This window comes from Homarus americanus, unplaced genomic scaffold (genome assembly GCF_018991925.1).
Source record: "Homarus americanus isolate GMGI-L3 unplaced genomic scaffold, GMGI_Hamer_2.0 scaffold34360, whole genome shotgun sequence".
NCBI classification, from domain to species: Eukaryota; Metazoa; Arthropoda; class Malacostraca; order Decapoda; family Nephropidae; genus Homarus; species Homarus americanus.
Window position 1 is genome coordinate 5,873,925 of NW_024739403.1, and position 22,389 is coordinate 5,896,313.

General features: G+C 41.0%; 1 protein-coding gene across 1 annotated transcript; it reads right to left on the reverse strand.

The window, feature by feature from the left end:
• Positions 1–13,200: 13,200 nt before the first annotated feature.
• On the reverse strand, positions 13,201–20,528 carry LOC121874572 (dynein light chain roadblock-type 2-like). Its single transcript, XM_042378769.1, has 4 exons — positions 20,431–20,528; positions 17,867–17,945; positions 15,896–16,063; positions 13,201–13,363 (listed from the first exon to the last, which is right to left on the reverse strand). Exons 1-4 carry the CDS (start codon positions 20,431–20,433, stop codon positions 13,320–13,322), a joined length of 294 nt encoding a protein of 97 aa, XP_042234703.1. The 5' UTR covers positions 20,434–20,528; the 3' UTR covers positions 13,201–13,319.
• Between the last annotated feature and the right edge of the window lie 1,861 nt (positions 20,529–22,389).

The window sequence follows — 22,389 nt, forward strand, 5'->3', positions numbered from 1 at the left end:
TATCTTAATATTACCATTTCACAAAAATTTCTCACACATTCCTGCACAGCTAAAAACCTGGAACGTCAATGTGGCATTTAAAAACTCATGCACTGTTAAACAAATGTTAATCAAGAACTCCCCCAACAACACAATTGGTTGCATTTATAAAGTTCCTTGCAAGGAATGTAATATGTTTTACTTAGGCCAGACAGGTAAAGATCTTGCAACTAGAATTAAACAACACAAATACAGTGTTAGGACAGGCCAGGAATCCAATGCTCTGTTTGTTCATTTGAGGGATAACAAGCATTGCATTGACTGGGATAATGCCTCCTCAATATTACCATGTAATTCATTGACTTAATGCCTCCTCAATATTACCATGTAATTCAATTGATAGTAGGAACATCATAGAATCTAGTCTTATTAAACAAACCGAAGCATTCAACATGAATTTGAGTAACGGCATGTACAAGCTGGACAATTTTGTAATTAAGAAGATTTATGATCAGGTGAGAAGGCCGGGTCACTTGACCATCTGACCTGACCACCAACCGTTGTGTGCTATTTAAAGATTAGTAAGGTCATTACCTAATACCTGACCATTGTGGATCTGGTCTCACCCTCCTCTGTATATATACACCTTGATTTGTATTACTCTCTCTAGTCTGTACTCACCCCTGAAGATGTGAATTACACGAAAGCGCTTGGGAACTTCGTGTTTTCTTCTTTCCTTGTGGTTATCAGCATATACCAGATCACGCGCACCTACAGTGATTTATATATATATATATATATATATATATATATATATATATATATATATATATATATATATATATATATATATATATATATAAAAGAGTGAGTCACTGTGCAATATGTATTTTTGTAGGGTCACGGGGTAATTAAGGAAGGGCCCTGGCACACACTCTAGCTACGCCACTGCTGCAGATACCCAGAAGAGCAGCCATCACCACTCCGTTTGGACTCTTTGAGTACACTTTCATGAGTTTTGTCCTACGCAATGCAGCACAGACTTTCCAGAGGTACATGGACCATATGCTTCGCGACCTCGATTTTGTCACTGTCTACATTGACGACATCCTCGTCGCATCTTCGACGCCTGCCGAGCACCGCCACCACCTACAACTCCTTCTCCAACGCCTGCAGAACAACAACATGAAAGTTCATCCTGCTAAGTGCGTCTTTGGAACCTCGGCCATCGATTTCCTCAGTCACAGAGTCTCGCCCAGTGGCATACAACCCCTACCACAGAAGATAACTGCGATTAGGGAGTTCCCCAAACCTGAAACGGCGAAGAAACTCCGAGAATTCCTGGGTTTAGCCAACTACTACCACCGCTTCATTGACAAAGCTGCCACCATCCTAGCCCCCCTACACGACCTTCTCAAGGGACGCCCAAAGAAGTCTCACAAGCCTCTCGTGTGGACTCAAGAGGCTGCTACGGCATTCACCACTATCAAACAGCACATTACACACCTCACCCTCCTGGCCCACCCCGCACCTAACGCCCGGACCACTCTCACAACAGACGCTTCTTCTACTGCAGTGGGCGCTGTCTTACAGCAGGAGATCAACGGAATTCTCACGCCCATTGCTTTCTTCTCACAACGGCTTCAACCACCACAACTCAAGTACAGCGCCTTTGATCGAGAACTCCTGGCCATATACCTGGCTGTCAAACATTTCCAGCACCTCCTCGAGGCCCATCAGTTCACCATCTTCATTGATCACAAGCCCCTCGTCCACGCATTCACTTCAGCTTCCCAGTCACATACACCTCGTGTCCTGCGCCACTTGGCTTACATCTCGGAGTTCTCCAGCGACGTCCAACACATTAAAGGCAGCCACAACGAGATCGCCGACGCCCTCTCTCGTTGTATATCCAACATTCTTCCCTCATCTCCACCCATTGATTATGGGCAGCTAGCCGCGGCTCAAGAGAACGACGAAGACCTGGCAGCATACAAGACATCCCCCTCAGACCTCACACTCCAAGAACTCCCTGTTTCTGGCACAAAGATAAAATTGTGGTGTGACGTATCCTGTGGGCAGCCTAGACCGTTCGTGCCTCATGTCCACCGCCGCGCTGTTTTCGACCGCATCCATGGTCTCAGCCACCCGGGTGTGCGGGCCTCCCAGCGCCTCCTCACGCAACGTGTCGTCTGGCCCGGCATCAAATCTGATACTAAGGAATGGGCTGCCCAGTGCCTGGCCTGCCAGTCCTCCAAAATACATCATCACATACGGGCCCCCTTACAAACCTTCCCTATTCCCAAAGGACGTTTTCAAGTAGTACACCTCGACATCGTGGGATCTCTTCCATCATCCTACGGTAGCACCTACATCTTCACCTGCATCGACCGTTTCACCAGGTGGACAGAAGCAATTCCCATGTCCAATGCTACAGCAGAGACTACTGTCCGCGCCTTCATGTCCGGTTGGGTTTCCCGTTTTGGCCCCCTCGTAACCATAATCACTGACCGAGGAGTCCAGTTTGAGTCACAACTCTGGCAGCACCTCCTACAGTTCCTCGGCACGTCTAGACAACGCACTGCAGCATACCACCCTCAAGCCAACGGCATGGTAGAGCGTTTTCACCGGCAGCTGAAGGACAAACTCAAGGCACAGCACGACCCTTACAGCTGGACTGATGCGCTTCCCTTAGTGCTCCTCGGCATCCGTGCGTCACACAAGGAGGATATGGACTGTAGCCCAGCAGATCTTACACTAGGCGAGCCCCTTCGCCTACCCGGGGATTTCTCACTCCCTCCTGACCCCCACCAAACCACTCCTGCCGTTCGTCACGAATTACTCCAAAAGCTACGACAACCAGTTTCTGCATTCAGAGCTACTGCTCCACGCCAGCCTCCTCGGCGCCCTGAACACATCCCTCCTGCACTACTCACAGCCGAGTATGTTTTCGTCAGGCATGATGCTCACCGCAACCCATTACAACGCCCCTACGATGGACCCTTCCAGGTGATTACCCGTTCAGCAAAGTTCCTGACGATTATCCGGAATGGCAGGCATGACACCGTCAGCATAGACCGAGTCAAACCGGCCACCTTACCCGTTGGGCCCCCAGCCCAGCAGCACCACCAACAAACTACGCCTGAACCAGTCTACCCGCAGTTACCACCGGCAGCAACACCACGCCCACGACATTTCTGGGCACCCTCTTTTCACCCTCAGGTACCCCCTGTTCCTGTCCTGAACCCTGCTGCTGTCATAGAACCTGCTCCTGCCATAGACCCTCCTCCTATCATAGAACCTGCACCTATCATAGACCCTCCTCCTGTCATAGAACCTGCATCTATCATAGACCCTCCTCCTGTCATAGAACCTGCTCCTATCATAGACCCTCCTCCTGTCATAGAACCTGCACCTGTCATAGAACCTGCACCTATCATAGAACCTCCTCCTGCCATGGACCCTCCTCCTGTCATAGAACCTGCACCTATCATAGATCCCCTTCCTGTCATAGAACCTGAACCTGTAATAGACCCCCCTCCTGTCATAGAACCTGCTCCTGCTATGGACCCTCCTCCTGACGCAGCCCCTGCAGCAACAGGAGCATAACAACCATTGCTTGTACAACCTCCTCTAATCCCAAACCCTCTTTCTCCCCCTGATTCTCCCACAGGTTTTGTGTCACTAGACGGAGTTATTACACGTAGCGGCCCAGTCGTACGTACACCTGCCCGGTATGTGTTATGTGTGGGACACAACCCGGACAACATCCAGCCTCCCGCCGCGCCGGGAGTGGAGGGGGAGTATTGTAGTGGCTCCTCTCCCCTACAACTCCCAACTGAGCTCCGGCCGTGCGCCTACCAGCCAATCAGCGCACAGACAGCAACGCCGAGAGACTAGGTCTATGCAGAGGACGCAGGGGTACGATCGCCGACCTTGTCTCTACCTTCAATCTCTGGTTCATGATCAGAGCGTTTTACACTACGCTTAAGCCGCTGTGATTGGTCCTCTTGCTACGCTCACCCCAAATCCTGATCCTCGTAAATTTTAGCTCGTCTTACGTAGAATTGTAGCCAGTCTTTACGGGGAATTGTGGCTCATTTCAGCCAGTGTGGCGAGATAGATTACCGGATATATCCTTTACATCTAATAGTCGTGGAACAGTTCAAGTGTAGTTTTAAATGTACTGTACTGTAGTACATAACAAAAGTTTCATTGATATTTCACATCAGAAATGCCATTACTGTAAACATCAGCTTTGGGGTTTATGTGTTTGAATGTATATTTGGTTCAAGGATTTTGTGTAAAATGCAAAATAAACACATTGAATATAATGTACAGTACAACAATACTGTACTTACAAAATAGCAAATAAGCTGTGGCTATAATAAAACGCTACTTTTTGGAAGTTGGCAGGTACTGGGCATGCACCGGCTCCTGAATATACCTGAACCTGCTCCAGTGTTGGTCAAGTCTGGTCTTGAAAGAGCTCACACTCGGTGCCGCCACAACATTTTCTGGCAGATTGTTCCAAGAGTTCACAACTCTCACTCCGAAAAAGTTTACCCTCACAGTTTTCTGGACTTGTGGCTTATTTAATCTTGAGCCGTGACCCCTTGTGGGGTGAGAGTCCGCCAGCTCCAAGTAAGGACACTCGATTGAGTAGTGCTCCTTGAGATGCTAATACACCACAATTAGGTGGCCCCTTGCCCGTCTGTAGTATAAGCTAGGAAAGTTCATGCGCTCCAATCTCTCGGGGTAGTTGAGGTACCGAAGTGCAGGCACCAACTAAATCATAATAAAAGCTATCCATACAGACTGGTGTATGATTTCTGTACCATTTCCCTATATTTTGGAGAAAGTAGACTTTCGACTTTTCGTGGAAGTATATGACCGACTTTTTGGGAGATATTAACATATTTTCCAATGTAGATTATCATAGAAAACGGGAAATTTGTATCACAGAAAATGTGAAATATTAAAACTTTCTGAGAAAGTAGGTTATCTACTTATCATAGAAAACAGGAAATTTGTATCATAGAAAATGGGAAATATCTACTTTCCGGGAAAGTTGGTTATCTACTTTCCCGAAAAGTAGATTATCTACTTTTCGGGAAAGTAGATTTTCGACTTTTCGTGGAAGTAGATTATCGACTTTTTGGGAGATATTAACATAATTTCCAGTGTAGATTATCATAGAAAACGGGAAATTTGTATCACAGAAAATGTGAAATATTAATACTTTCTGAGAAAGTAGGTTATCTACTTATCATAGAAAACAGGAAATTTGTATCATAGAAAATGGGAAATATCTACTTTCCGGGAAAGTTGGTTATCTACTTTCCCGAAAAGTAGATTATCTACTTTTCGGGAAAGTAGATTTTCGACTTTTCGTGGAAGTAGATTATCGACTTTTTGGGAGATATTAACATAATTTCCAGTGTAGATTATCATAGAAAACGGGAAATTTGTATCACAGAAAATGTGAAATATTAATACTTTCTGAGAAAGTAGGTTATCTACTTATCATAGAAAACAGGAAATTTGTATCATAGAAAATGGGAAATATCTACTTTCCGGGAAAGTTGGTTATCTACTTTCCCGAAAAGTAGATTATCTACTTTTCGGGAAAGTAGATTTTCGACTTTTTGTGGAAGTAGATTATCGACTTTTTGGGAGATATTAACATAATTTTAGAGTGAAAAAGTTATTACTTTCCCAAAAAGTAGATTATCTACTTTTCGGGAAAGTAGATTTTCGACTTTTCGTAGAAGTAGATTATCGACTTTTGAGGAGATATTAATATATTTTCTAAAGCAGATTATGATAGAAAACGGAAAGTAGATAACCAACTTTCCAGAAAGTAGAAATATTTCACATTTTCTGTGATACAAATTTCCCGTTTTCTATGATAATCTACACTGGAAATTATGTTAATATCTCCCAAAAAGTCGATAATCTACTTCCACAAAAAGTCGAAAATCTACTTTCCCGAAAAGTAGATAATCTACTTTTCGGGAAAGTAGATAACCAACTTTCCCGGAAAGTAGATATTTCCCATTTTCTATGATACAAATTTCCTGTTTTCTATGATAAGTAGATAACCTACTTTCTCAGAAAGTATTAATATTTCACATTTTCTGTGATACAAATTTCCCGTTTTCTATGATAATCTACACTGGAAATTATGTTAATATCTCCCAAAAAGTCGATAATCTACTTCCACGAAAAGTCGAAAATCTACTTTCCCGAAAAGTAGATAATCTACTTTTCGGGAAAGTAGATAACCAACTTTCCCAGAAAGTAGATATTTCCCATTTTCTATGATACAAATTTCCTGTTTTCTATGATAAGTAGATAACCAACTTTCCCAGAAAGAATATTTCACATTTTCTGTGATACAAATTTCCCGTTTTCTATGATAAGTAGATAACCAACTTTCCCAGAAAGTAGAAATATTGTGGGGTTTCATGATATTTTGTTCACACTCAGGATGGGATGGAGAAAGGAAACTCACAATGTGCTCTGTGTATACATGTTGTATTGGATGTACAATGCAGCTTGGTGCTGGGAAGGCAGCATGGTTACAAGCGTTGAGTAGAGATAGCTGGTTGGTGAGGGTGCTCAGAGGAGGACCAGCTTGTGGGTCGCCATGGTCGCCGGCGGGAGAGAGGACCGCCAGGCAGGAGGAGGAGGAGGTGTTGCTTGCTGGTGGATGTGGGTAGAAAGAGCGGTCACAACGAGGTGTGGGCCGCCATCGTTGCCGGCTGGAACGAGGGCCGCCAGGCAGGAGTGGAGGAGGAGGTGTTACTTGAAGACTGGCTGTAGGTAGAAAGAGATAGGTCACCACGAGGTCAGGTCTTATATAGCGGGAGGCGTGGCTTAATAGTTGACCTCAGTTGTGTAAGGCGATGCTGGTTGCTGACCTAGACCATGAGGCATACACTGGGGAATTCGAGGATCGGCTAGTCAGCGACAAACGGCGTTTGTAGGGGAAGAATCCACTACAATATTTCACATTTTCTGTGATACAAATTTCCCGTTTTCTATGATAATCTACTTTGGAAATTATGTTAATATCTCCCAAAAAGTCGCTCATCTACTTCCACGAAAAGTCGAAAATCTACTTTCCCGAAAAGTAGATAATCTACTTTTTGGGAAAGTAGATAACCAACTTTCCCGGAAAGTAGATATTTCCCATTTTCTATGATACAAATTTCCCGTTTTCTATGATAAGTAGATAACCAACTTTCCCAGAAAGTAGAAATATTTCACATTTTCTGTGGTACAAATTTCCCGATGATAATCTACACTGGAAATTATGTTAATATCTCCCAAAAAGTCGATAATCTACACGAAAAGAAAATCTACTTTCCCGATAATCTACTTTTCGGGAAAGTAGATAACCAACTTTCCCGAAAGTAGATATTTCCCATTTTCTATGATACAAAGTTTTCTATGATAAGTAGATAACCAACTTTCCAGAAAGAATATTTCACATTTTCTGTGATACAAATTTCCTTGATAAGTAGATCTTTCCCAGAAGTAGAAATATTGTGGGGTTTCATGATATTTTGTTCACACTCAGGATGGGATGGAGAAAGGAAACTACAATGTGCTCTGTGTATACATGTTGTATTGGATGTACAATGCAACTTGGTGCTGGGAAGGCAGCATGGTTACAAGCGTTGAGTAGAGATAGCTGGTTGGTGAGGGTGCTCAGAGGAGGACCAGCTAGGGTCGCCATGGTCCGGCGGGAGAGAGGACCGCCAGGCAGGAGGAGGAGGAGGTGTTGCTTTGCTGGTGGATGTGGGTAGAAAGAGCGGTCACAACGTGGGTCGCCATCGTTGCGGCTGGAACGGGCCGCCAGGCAGGAGTGGAGGAGGAGGTGTTACTTGAAGACTGGCTGTAGGTAGAAAGAGATAGGTCACCACGAGGTCAGGTCTTATATAGCGGAGGCGTGGCTTAATAGTTGACCTCAGCTGTGTAAGGCGATGCTGGTTGCTGACCTAGACCATGAGGCATACACTGGGAATTCGAGGATCGGCTGAGTCAGCGACAAACGGCGTTTGTAGGGAAGAATCCACTACAATATTTCACATTTTCTGTGATACAAATTTCCGTTTTCTATGATAATCTACTTTGGAAATTATGTTAATATCTCCCAAAAAGTCGCTCATCTACTTCCACGAAAAGTCGAAAATCTACTTTCCCGAAAGTAGATAATCTACTTTGGGAAAGTAGATAACCAACTTTCCCGGAAAGTAGATATTTCCCATTTTCTATGATACAAATTTCCGTTTTCTATGATAAGTAGATAACCAACTTTCCCAGAAAGTAGAAATATTTTCACATTTTCTGTGTATGGGTATGTAGGGAGGGATGGTAGAGGGAGGGAGAGGTGCTAGGGGAGGGAGGGAGGGAGGGAGGGAGAAGTGGTATTGTGGAGGGAGGGGAGGGGTGGTATGTGGAGGGAGGGATGGTGGGAGGGAGGGGAGAGGAAAGGTGTGGAGGGAGGGAGGGGAGAAGTGGTATGTGGAGGAGGGAGGGTAGTAGGGAGGGGATGGAGGGGTGGTATGTAGGGGAGATGGTGGAGGAAGGGAGAGGTGCTATGTGGAGGGGAGGGAAGAGAGAGGAGGTATGTGGAGGAAGGAGAGGTGCTATGTGGAGGGAGGGAGGAGTGAGGGAGAGGTGGTATGTGAGGAGGGAAGGAGGGTAGATGGGAGGAGGGGAGGGGGGAGGGAGAAGTGGTATGGAGGGAGGGGAGGGAGGAGGGGAGGGGGAGGGAGGGAGGGAGAAGTGGTATGTGGTGGAGGGAGGGAGAGGTGCGAGGGAGGAGGGGAGGGAGGGGGAAGTGGAGGGAGGGGAGGGAGGGGTGGTGGAGGGAGGGAGGGATGGTAGGGAGGGGATGGTATGTGGAGGGAGGGGGTGGGAGGGAGGGAGGGAGGGTGGAGGGGGGAGGGAGGGGTATGTGGAGGGGAGGGAGGGTGGTAGGGGAGGGAGGGAGGGTGGTATGTGGAGGGAGAGAGGGAGGAAGAGGTGGAATGTGGAGGAAGAGGGGTGTGGTGGGAGGGAAGGGAGGTGGTGTGAGGGAGGGAGGGTGGAGGAAGGGAGGTGGAGGGGAGGGTGAGGAGGGTGGTATGTGGATGGAGGGAGGGGTGGTATGTGGAGGGAGGGAGGGGTGATATGTGGAGGGAGGGAGGGTGGGAGGAGGAGGGGGAGGGAGGGAGAGGAGGGGGGGAGGGGAGGGAGGGGGGGTGGTGGGTGGGGGGGGGGAGGGGGAGGGGGAGGAGAGGTGGGGAGGGAGGGAGGGGTGATATGTGGAGGGGAGGGAGGGGTGATGTGTGGAGGAGGGTGGGAAGGAGGGAGGGGAGGGAGGGGTGGTATGTGGAGGAAGGGAGGGGTGGTATGTGGAGGGAGGGAGGGGTGATATGTGGACGGAGGGAGGGGTGGTGTGTGGAGGAAGGGAGGGGTGGTATGTAATTCTGTGTTAAATTTCCTAAGAGATAATTCACTTTCCATGGGGCAATGTTGACATCCCACTACACCCAGCCATGAGTGATGGGACCCCAAGTAGTTATTTTCGTGCAGGAAACAGCTAAGTTCCCAACACCAAAGTTGCTTTATGGTACAGTACTTATCCTTAAGTCCTTATACATTTGTAGGTAAGTCTATATATCCTTCAGATAATGAAATAGGCTTGAAAACACCCCAAATTTGGAGGCTAGCACCCACAGCTATTTCCATCTCGTGCTGTAATCTCAAAACTTTAGTGTTTCTGTGTGAAATGGCCCCTAAAAGACTGACTATTGCAAATCTTCAGTGTTTTAATCACATGCATCTACAGTTTTAAAGGTAGTGTTTTCTGTCACGCCTTTCCCAACATCATTAAAAATAGAGAGTGATGCTTTGGACATCATGGCACACATCTGACGACATGACGTTCGGCGTAACTGTCAAAGAGCCACCTTCCGACACAAATCGGTGTTCGTGCCTGATCAATGAGGGTTTTTCTAGTGTTCGATCAGGACGCCACATCTGTCAATGTGTCAGATGGCTCTGCAGCAAGAGGTAATGTGTACACCTGCTCCCTCAATGTCCACAAGTTGCAAACATTGAAAATGCAAATACTGTACAATTGTTCTCCGATATGATGATACAGTACATATAGTGTATGATCTAATTGTAAACAATTACATAAGTTATAAAAATTACAAACTAGCCTAATTGCTTTTATTTACCACTTGTTGAAATCATATGACTATTCTTACCTTCATTTAGTTGATTTTTTAGTACTTCGTAGATAGCTTGGCATGTCTCAGGAATGATCGCACCCAAACTTTGTTCAGAAATTCGTGTGGAATATTGCAAACTTGCATAGCAGCATCCAGTTGCTAGATACCGAAAATTAACTAAGAGAACATACTCCTGCTGAAATACTCTCTCTGAATTTAGTATCCTATCTCTGTTAGTACTTTACTTTTTTAATAGTGGCTGGTTTGTACAACTCATCAGACAAGCCTGATCGACACTCGGTCAGACATCACGTGTTGGATGGCATGCCAACAGATGTGTACTAAGCTTAAGATTGTCACTGACAAGAACTACTTCAAAAACAATGGATCACATTGCATGTCCATAAGGTTAAGTTGAAGGTCAACTGGGGTTTTATCACCTAAAAAGTTTGTATATTTCTCTTCGTGTTTACTCTCAAAATGGCAACACAAGTTATAGTTGCTGAACACTGCTACACGTTCTTTGCACATTAAGCATAAAACTTTTACACCAATACAGGGTATCAACAAAAACTAGGTTTAGAAGTCCATTCTTTGTTAAATTTGGCATTCACTGTCCACTTTCCTCTTCTGTGATGGACTCACTGGCATTGAAGAAATAACAAGTAGAGGTTGTATAGGTGATATAATATAAAATTAGCAAAGCTGGTACACAAAAAATACACAGGACGGGAAAACAGATAAATTGCAGAGGAAAATGATGTAGCTACAGTCACACTAACTGCTAATATCCCTGAACTGGGGGAGGAAACCCACCCATCAGAGTGGTCACACTGCAAAAATAACTGCCAGCCCAGTAATGGGGTGGAGAAAAAAGGTCATCTCAGGTAAAAGATTTGTCACCGTGATCTGATTACTGACTGTCGGTCTCACATTGACCCAACGGCTATGACTAGTGTCAGGTCATGGCACAATTATATTAAGTGTGTCCATCTGCTAACCAATCAGCTGCCTTACTACAAAATGAGCCGAGGCCTCATTTGCAAGCTTTGAGTGAACAGACTATAGATGGTATACTAAAAAACCTTAGACAGAATCTGTGATCACAATAAGCAAGCATTGAGAATAGAAATCTGCCTTCTCACATCCATCAATAATTAGCCCACTGGTAATAAACAAACTTAGCTACAGGCAGCTATCAATTTCTTGAGTTTCTTTCTTCCTAGTACAAGTATCATGCAAAAATCATTTGACTGGGAGGTGTGGTCACATTTATGATGCTCAAGGGAAGAAAGAGAGAGCAGCCGATGCCATCTCAACATTAGCTGTGTATAATACTAGTGCTTTCCCACTATTCACAAACTACCGATTTTTTGCATGCCAGCCATTACCACTGTAACATCAGAACACTCATTTACTAAGCTTCACTATCTAAAGACCTGGCTGAGAAATTCTTTAAGAAGGACAGATAAAGTGGTTTACCTTTAATAAACAGAAGCAGAGATCAGTTAAGATAGAAGATGCCAAAGAAGTATTAACAAGATTTACCATGGAACAAACCCAGAAATCTGAAGCTTCTTCTTTGAAAGATGTACAGTGAACACAATCAATCAGAATTGCTATCAAATATTGAGTGCTTTCCTTTTTTGTGTGCCTCAGGTTTTCTAGTAATAAAATGTCCTTTTTTTATTAATTAATGTGCATAGGCCATTTTTTTTTTTTACGGGGTAGAGCCCACCCGGGCACAGGTCATCAAACCACAACGGGGCCTAGGGGGCAAAAATATAAGAGTACGCAAAAATAAATTAAAAATAGAAAAGAAAAAGGCCATATCAATCTACACCACGAAGAGGCCGGAAAACCAACTTTTTAAAGTGACAGATTGTAAGAGTATGGAAACACCGAAGGCAGAGCATCCCACAGTTTGGCTGTGTGAGGAAGAAAGGCTGTACAATAATGGGTTATTCTAGTGTGACCGACAGCCACAGAGAAACTGCGGGCACCTTCGGCAAGACGAGTGTTACGAGCCCACGGCCTTGCCAGCGGTACACGGGATGCCAAATCCACCGAACACTGCCTGTTAAAGTACCTGTAAAAGAGAGAGTGAAGCAACATTGCGGCGAAGAGAAAAGAAAGAAAGATTATTAACTAAAGGAGGAGAGTCAACAAGACGAAATGCCTTTGATTCCACCCTATCTAACAGTTGGACAAAAGAAGAGCCATCCCAGATATGAGACCAGTACTCCAAGTTAGGACGAATGAATCCCTTATAAACTTGAAGCAACTGCTCAGGAGTGAAGTAGCTACAGCATCTGTACAGCATTCCCAGCTTTTGCGAGGCAGCTTTAGCAATGTTGTGGATGTGTGGCATCCATGACATACTGTATTAGAGAAACTGGTGAGATCTATTTTAGAACTTGGCAGAATGATTTGCCTACATCAGCAAATATGAAATATCGTATTTAATAAAAGAAATATAAGATAACAGTGCCACATTTCTGCGCTAGTGACTCACAAATCGTCCTGTTTTGAAGAAAACCTGGCAACGTCCCTACCAGTACCTACTTTCCAAATTTTCTACAATTCTTCCAGTAACAGGTTTTTAAATAAACTACCTAACACTATGGACATAATCATTTCACTACTCAAACAATACAGTACAGACAGTCCCCGAGTTACAAACAGGTTACGTTCCTGGACCTTGTTCGTAATTCAGAACACTGTTCATTCCATAGGTTAGGTTAAAACAATCCTGCACATACAAAATAACAAATAATGTAAATTTGTTAAAAATTATAGTTAATGTAAAAAATTTGATTTTAATTACAGATGTTTTTGATGAATTTATATGGAGATCCTGTTCATAAGTATGGGTGTTCGTAAGTTGGGTGTTTGTAACTCAGGACCTGCCTGTACTGTATATCAACTAAAACTTTATTTCCAGGAAGCAACTACTACAAGGTAAGCAATAGTCTCTCCACATAAGTCAAGTAGTAGTAAAGCTTTATTTAATATAATAACATAGTGACTATACTGCAACTGAATATAAACAAATAATTTATAATTAATCAATATCAGACTATATATGTATACCACGTTGTTGAGTTACTCATTCGTGTTCTGAACAACAATCAGCATATACTCCTTATCTGAAAAGAATAAGAGTAAAAATTACATAAACTGTAATAACTTACACAAACATTTGTCTGAAATATAACAGCCACTGACCATGAAATCTGTAATACATAGCAGAAAATTCAAAGCAATAAACTGCAGGTCAGTACTGTACTGTACAGTACTGTATCAGTACCTGTATCCTGTATATGTGAACCACAAGAAACCATTCATTGGTACTTGATACAAAACACATTAATTTAAATTCAAGGAATGCAAACCTCTTTTCCATGAAGAATGTCATTCTACTGTTTTGAGGTAAGTAGTGTTTTATATATACAGCTGCTCCTCGACTTACGATGGGGTTACCGTAGGGACCCAAATCCAGGTCGTAAGTCGAATTGGTCATAAGTCGAAAATGCTTAAATAATACATAGAAAATCTAAAATGGGTGTCTCTTTTTCTTCTCAGCACCACAAAACTCTCACTTTTAAGCTTGCCAGCCATTTTAAAGTGAATTACAAACGAAAATTTTGTCAGTACACAGCGCAATCACTGACGCTGGGACTTAAAAATACGTAATTTGACAAAAAAATTTTATGACTGAGGCGGTCATATGTCCGGATGGTCATAAGTCGAGTAGGTCGTAAGTCGGGGAGGAGCTATGTGTGTGTGTGTGTGTGTATATATATATATATATATATATATATATATATATATATATATATATATATATATATATATATATATATATATATATATATATATATATATATATATATATATATATACAGTATATATATATAATCACACACACACACACACAAACAGTCTGCGCGGAAAGTTAGTTCGTCTGCTGAAAAAATGCATATTTACTGGTATGTTATATAAATAAAGTTAAGTAACATTTACCACTTCAATTATTACTTTGCAATGTTTGGTTTGCACTTCAGGCAGTCCTTTAGCAAGGTTTTGCAAGAGGTCATATGGCAAGTTAGCCCAGGTATCCTTGATAGCTGCCTCTAGCTTCGGGATTGATGATATGTCAGTGTTGCGCAGATGACGCTTAACAATGAACCACAAATTTTCTATTGGGTTGAGATCTTGGCTACTGCCAGGCCAGTCATTAAAGAAAGGTACCTTACAGTCTTTGAGCCACTGTATGACACTTTTAGCAGTGTGGCATGGGGCACCGTCCTGCATGAAAAGACTTGCCTTAGCTTTATCAAATGATTCAGGTAAGAAATCACCGAGCAGCTCAAGATAGTTATACTGATTCATCATCTGGTTCTTAGGGAGGATTACTAGTTCACCAACACCATAATACGTAAAGCAAGCCCAAACCACAAGTGAGGCAGGGTGCTTAACAGTCTTCACTGTGTACGAATGCCCATCCATACGAATGGGGTAAAACTTAAAATTTACAGTATAGGGATATTTTATTTCCCTGATGACTTATATTTTACTTTCATTTACTGTATTATGTCATTCTATTTCTTCTTTTTTCCTAAATTAAGTGATGTTAGATGTATATAAGGACTTAGGGCTTAGGCTATGATATACAGATAGTGAGATTCTAAACATTGTTCTGTACACTGTAAGTATGGTATGCACATGGCACGTGTTCCGACTTATGTACATTTCCAACTTACGAGGCATTTCATATACAGTGATCCCTCGGTTAACGAGCACCTCGGTTACGATTTCAGTTAACGATTTACCTTCCATAAGATTCTTAACTTCCGTTAACGAGCAATCCCTCGATTAACGAGTTTTTAACGAGCGCCCCTCCACATGTTTTTGCTCGCATTTGGAGGTCCACCAGCTGTAGTATTAGTCCGCCAATACAGTAATCGGTTCTAGGGCTTAAATTCCTTACTATTTTAGTAAATATCAAGAAGTTTGTACTATTCAATAATTTTAAAAGTTTTATATTAAATTTTTTAGTCATTTTAACAATTATTGAACATAATTGAAGTATAGGAAGCTAGTTTTTTGCGAGCCAAACAGCCTGTCAACACACCATACAGGCGTCAGTCTGTGTCTTTTCAGTGGAGGTAACATCTTGCTTGAGACTCTCTTCAACTAAATGCTTTTTTTCTGTGTTTCCAAGCAAATTATTGGTCAATTTGAAATTTATTTTACATATTGACAATATATAATGCAGTGCAGTGTTGATGTTAAGAAAATAATCTTGAATTATACCAAGAGAACTAAAATTTTATGGGTGAAATGGCACCATGGGGTGACTTCTCTTCCACCCCAATGGCTTCTCTTCTCCTCCACCCCCATTCTAATTCCAATCATCATCATCCAGGAGCCTTCTACATACACACCTCAAAGTAAGTGTACTTTATTACCTTTTTTGTTGATTTTAGGCAATTTTCAGTGAGCTGGAACCAATTACCCAAAAACCCATTGAAACAATGGTTTCGGTTAATGAGCAACCTTCTGGAACGTATTATGCTTGTTAACCGAGGGACCACTGTACAGTATAGGGGAATGCCTGTAATACAAATATCTTATTACTGCTTGTGCAAGAAAGACTAGCTTCTCTGTACACTTACCTGGAGCAATCATAATTTCATGTTTCTTTGAGCGAACTCTAAGGAATGTGAGGTCATTTGTTGGATCCAAGTCCCGTACAACACCACGAGCCTTATCAGTCAGACCACTAATGAGTCCAGTATATTGAATTGTAGTCGGATTATCTAATGTACTCTTGATGGGAATTCCTGGAATCAAAGAATGATGATCTTCATGTTTACAACTTCTGTACAGCACAATTACCACTATTAGCTTCTGTGACAGCTTAGAAATCTGCATGAGTAATCACTGTAATTTTCTCTTATACACTTTTAAATAACAGGGCACCTGATATATCATTTCGTGTACGAACTTCCTAGCTGGGAAGTTAGTTTGTACACTGAATTTTGAGCTGTGCATAATTCTTTTATGCTATAAGAGGCATATTATGATCATCTAGTAGGTTCATACATGAATGTGTCCAAAATACTAGTAAACAAACTGCAATCAGAAAATTGATTGATGACAAAATTTTCCCAATCTAACACTCACATATCACCTCACAATACATCTCTCTCTAATTCCAAGCAAGTACTGTACTGTAATCTTCCATGCTAAAAGACACTAACTCATCACTCGCATCAGAATGACCTGTAGAATAAGATCATAGACTTCATTAATATCCAGTTAATTTTATGATGTACAATACTGTACTATCCAGTTTCTGAGAACAAATAATCCTGTCCACATTATACTGATCAACAACTTAAAACACAAGGATGACATTATGTACAGTTACCAACATGATCAATACTGTTGATTTCCTAACTGGACAAAAATGAGGACTCAACTCACTAAATACAAATTTTCAACTATGTATCTCTCTCCAACTGAAGGGGTTATGTTCTAAAATTATCTCATGATTGGCAAGGGCTGTGGATCTAATGGAAAATGAGGTGTGGCCCATGAGAGACATACTGCAGCTGAAGTCCTATAAAGTACTGTACTGCTCAAAAGGTAAAATTAAGAACATAGTGTGTGTGCTATTCCCCTGTAGTATTTAAAAACACATTTACCCAGATACAATAACATTATTATCCCCTTCACTGTGGGGACAACACTAATAATTTATTTGACAAATGCCAGACGATTTTATTCAGCTCAGAGGCAACGCCATACACAAGGGGTTAAGACTTCTGATGGCATAGAAATATGTAAACTCTTCGAAACATACAATTTAGTATATTATTCATCAAAATGTTCAAATTATTCTTTTACAAAAACAAAAAACCCACACATTTTAGATGAATGAATTTCCTTAAATTTAGTAAAAAAGAAAACAAGTTTTGAGAGACAGTGACTCGGTGAGTGAACAGGATGACTACATCACCAGCCCCTTGACCCTGAAAGTGTTATTATGTGACTACTGCCAGGACAGCAGCAAGTCGCATAGCGTATAATATATAAGGATGAAAATAAGCAAAGTGATTTAAATATCAGATAGCAGAAGTGATTTTGGGCATGTTTGATGATAGCATATTGTTGTCGTTTGAGGAACAAAGCACATACTGTACAAGATATAGTGTATACAGGTACAGTAATATGAACCACTAGATAGACATCCAGCAAACCTTCCCGCAAGGCTAGAAATCTCTTGCAAAACCATGGAAACTATGGATACTTAAAAGTGGATATCATTGCCGGTAAAATGGTGTACAAAGTACAGTACTATATAATATGGATATGTACTCAAAACCTGTGGTTGGCAATGGATCACAGCCCTATAACTTTTATCAATAAACTTATGGTTATTCTATTACATGGGTTGTGTTGCTTACTGAACACCCTGTACTGTACTGTATTTGAACCAAAGAGCAACATTTAGCCAAGATGTGATTGTACAACAGAAGTCCTGTTGTACAAGGCTTACTGAATAGCATATTAAAAAAACTGTAGCTATATGGCCACCATCTTCACGTACAGTACAAACACAAAGGAAGTAAACACCTTACCTTCAGCATTAACAACTATGACTCCTACAACCCCTTTGTGGGACTGAATTCTTTTCAGTGTTTCCTCTACTTCAGCAGACTGCAAAATAAGAGTACTGTTATGATAACTATTAGCAGAAACTATTCTTGTAGTTTCTGTAGTAAAATCAACTATAAAACTGAGAATAGTTACTGTACTCTCATGAGAGGCTCCTGGTTTTCTCAAAAGATCATTAGATAAGGTTGGGTAAGTTTGATTAGGTTTGTTTATTAAATGGCTTGATGTGATGATCTGACAGCATCCATTTAAAGGCAGCTCACAGAAAACACAATATAGTACACAATTCTTTTTATTATATATATTATATACTGTACCCTGTACTGTACAGTATTATATATCTCAGTAACAGTACAGAAGATGAAAATGAACCAAACTGACTTACCTAACCAAATCTAAACTACCTAACCTAAACTAATCCAGTAATTATAATTTCATAAAATAAAATAAGGTAATCCTGAGCAGATGGTTAACACCAGAATGCATTTGATTTTGTAATTTTTTTTTCCACAGATGTTCTTAGATGCTAGCAAGTAATAAAACTGATATGACAATTAGCAGCACCTAATAGAACCTGACTTAACCAACCAAGGAAACCTAACTAACCTTACCCCTGGCATATTAAACAGAAAGTATTTGAACTGTATACTTACTTCGATATCTAGTATCAATGAAAGCAACTTTTTTAAAGCAGAAAGGTGTAATTTTACTGTATTTTTGTGGACGTTAGAGTATGCTAGAACCAATCGGCTCGGTTGTTGCATTGAAACAAACAAAGAGCAGACGACAACACGCACCGACACGGCAAATTTTTCCGTAAAATATTTACTGTAAATAATTCATTTGTCACGTACAAAGCACATAGACACCATTTTAGTGTTATATGATCAGTTTTACACCATATTTTACCCCACAATTCCCTCATCCATCATATCCTGGCCACTACAGGTGATTTATAATAATGAAAAACTAACAAATAAAAAATACTAATAATTTAAATAAAATTTTTTGAGTCTTTTAAAATACTTACTATAATGATAAGAACATTCCCGAAGATTTTTTGTAAGGTACTTCGTTCCCATGAATCTGATCACATACCTATTACCTTAGAGATCAGGGTTTTTTTCTATTAACTTTTAAAGGATTTTCACAATTTAAAGATCAGAAATGCTTGAAGCAGGTAAAGTTATCCATCTATGTTCTTTACCTAAGTTATATTACAAATAAATGAAAGCCGACATAGACTTATATAATATATTTAGGTATGACTGAAGTTTCGGACAATATGAATCTCGAGTTGAGCAATGTGTTTTTCTGATGGTTTAGACGATTTTAAGACATTTTTCTTCTATGACGTTTCCTCGCAAATTACTTAAATATACCAGGGGATCCAGGGGCCAGAGCCCCCCAGTTAGGTTAGGTTAGATAATTTTAGGTCATTTGCGACGGAAACATAGAAGAAAGGTGTCTCAAAATGGTAAGTTTTCACTAATGTGCCGGTCTTTGTTTGGATATTAAAAATATGTTTTTCTGATGTTATTGGATGAGTTTTGAAAGAATTTGATATTCATTTCATCCAGAAACCAACAGTTTTTGAGACCCCCCCCCCCCACCCCGCCCATCAATCCTAACGAAAATGTATTTTTTTCTCGAGTAAATCACATAAATAAAAACCAACAATACCAAACCAAACCTGACCTAACCTAACCTAACCTAACACTATTTTTCTGATGAAACTCTGTAACTAACCTAAAATAATCTCGATCACAATGTCGGCACAGCTCTTTCCACCTGTTCAGCCATATCTGGTTATTCTGGTACTGAAAAATAAAATCTCCGCTCCTGACGCACCTATGTAATGTTCATTGGCCAAGACAAAATACTCTTGCCCAATTATAAGTCTCCTATAGCTATAGCCAATAAGAAACTCCCACACCCCCCACCCCCCGCACTTGTGCTGTAGACGCTCAAGAAGCCAATACGGAGGTAAGGAGCACTGCGTGATGGGTGGTCAGACTTTCTCCGCGAGACGTAAACAACAAATGGCAACACTTGTGACTGACCATATCTAATAATATTGAAAAATTAATATCTCGGTTATCCTTAATTTCCGGCGGAAATATCACAGAAGAAAGGGGTCTTAGAATTGTCTAAAGATTACGAAAAACATTTTAATAACAGCGAGAGAAATACCGGTGCAAGATCGAAAATTCACCCTTAAAATTGTCAAAACCATTCCAAAAATACATAGCTCAACTATTATGGTGAATTGTTCGAAAGTGCAGTTTTAACTACATTTACCATTGGTTTATTACCTTTCTTTAAAACATGATAAAATAAGCTCCAGTGTCTGACGGGTTTCACATTATACATCATTCTACTGAACACTAACCCTCACTACTCGGGATAAATGGAACGCTTTCCAGTTGTTTGGATTATCTTATAAGCTACTTATAATAATTCAAAGTTATATAAAGGGTAAATATTGAGAATTAATGCTAAAATTAGAGAAATTGTTTAGTCTCACCATGGTGTTTACTTCTCGCAGCCGTCACGCCTCTCACCCTATACGAAGTGGACTACAACATTTAATAACAAGAGACATGAATTCCTTGTTCAAGTTTATCACCATACAGTGCTAAAACTGTTATTTATTTTGCTCCTATTATAAATTTTAAAATATAATCTTAGTTAATATACTTATCCCTACCTGTATAATGATTGATATTCACGTTAAAGAGAAATTCGTCAATGTTGTAAGAATATGTTAGTCACCAAGGCAACAAAAGTAGTGTTTCACTGTTTTAATATTTCTATAATCATAATTACGTACAGGTAATTTTTTTAGGTATATATATTAAGTTTTTATATAAATATATTTGTTTTTAATATTATTTATGACTATAGAATAAGAGTTACTATATAATATTTCCAAAATGTTCGAGAAGCTTTACTACACCTGATTTTCTGCATACCTTTTCTTTCAGTTATATTCACTTTTTCAGAAATAATACTCCCCTCCAACAATAAACCATTTTCTATGTTTTATTAAAGGTAACTGATAGATATTCCTTTCTGCGATTGCTTAGCATTTTAAGTAACCTGGATTAAGATTCGTTTGTAATAGAATATAAAAACAGTGAAGAGCAAATAAATCTTGAGCCGAGTGTGGCATGAACAATATGTGGGCGGAGACGAGATAGTTTATAAATAACTAATCAGAAATGTGAGTATAAAATCAAAGTAATCTTAGTTTGGATCTAATATATGAAATGCACCCATAAGCGTATCCTTTCATTCCATTTTTAAATGGTAGTGAGACATTTTATTTCTCAACATCTGCATCCGTTGCAAGATAATATACATACAAGTTGCATTCCCAACTAAACTACCACTGATAGATAGCTAGAGAGATAGATAGACAGACAGCTAAATATTTTTTTTTACTGAGGTTAGGCAACGGGTACGTCGAGCTAAAACTGATATTTTTTACTTCTATCCTCTTCACCACTGATCGGCTCGTTAGCCGCTTGGGCGATCGGTCACGTCTCTGTTACGCACTGTTGGCAAGTGCTGGGCATGCACCGGCTCCTGAATGTACCTGAACCTGCTCCAGTGTTGGCCAAGTCTTGTCTTGAAAGCGCTTACACTCAGTGCCGTCACAACACTTCCTGGCAGATTGTTCCAAGAGTTCACAACTTTCACTCCGAAAAAGTTTGCCCTCACAGTTTTCTGGACCTGCGGCTTTTTCAATCTTGAGCTGTGAGTTTGTGACCCCTTGTGGGGCGAGCGTCCGCTAGCTCCAAGTAAGGACACTCGACTGAGTAGTGCCCCTTGAGATGCTTATACACCTCAGTTAGGTCGCCCCTTGCCAGTCTGTAGTATAAGCTAGGCAAGTTCAGGCGCTCCAATCTCTCAGGGTACTTGAGGTGCCGAAACGCAGGCACCAGTCTGGTGGCCCTCCTTTGAACATTTTCAACCAACTGACAGTCCCTAGTATATTTCGGGGACCAGACGGGGTGACAGTACTCCAGATGGGAAAGCACTCCACTCTTGAAGATCGTTACGAGGGACGGTCTAGATATCTGAACGACCCTCTTGTAAGACCTAATAATTTATTTGCCCGATTTACCTTCTTTTCGCAATGGCCCGAGAACTTCAGCTCATTGTCAACATACACACCTACAGGTCCTTCTCACATTCAGTCTCAAATAGTGCAGTTTCTTCATCCCGTTGAGACATATGATACGCCTCCTTACCGTTGGTACGCCCCAGGTGCATCCTCTTATACTTCGTGACATTTTAATCTCAGCAGCCATTTCTTCGACCATTCTTGGAGCTCACAGAGATCCTTCTGCAGCTCTTCACAGTCTGCTTGGTTTTTTATTTCCCGAAATAACTTGGCGTCATCCGCAAACATTTGTATGGAGGAGTGTATAGCGTCAGATATGTAATTTCTTTTATCCTCTTCACCAAATGATCGGCT

Coding starts and splice junctions, on each gene's coding strand:
- LOC121874572 (XM_042378769.1), bottom strand. Junction 16,064..17,866: donor CATAGTTGTTAATGCTGAAG/GTAAGGTGTTTA, acceptor CTTTGATTCCAG/GAATTCCCATCAAGAGTACA. Junction 13,364..15,895: donor TGAAATTATGATTGCTCCAG/GTAAGTGTACAG, acceptor TATTCTTTTCAG/ATAAGGAGTATATGCTGATT.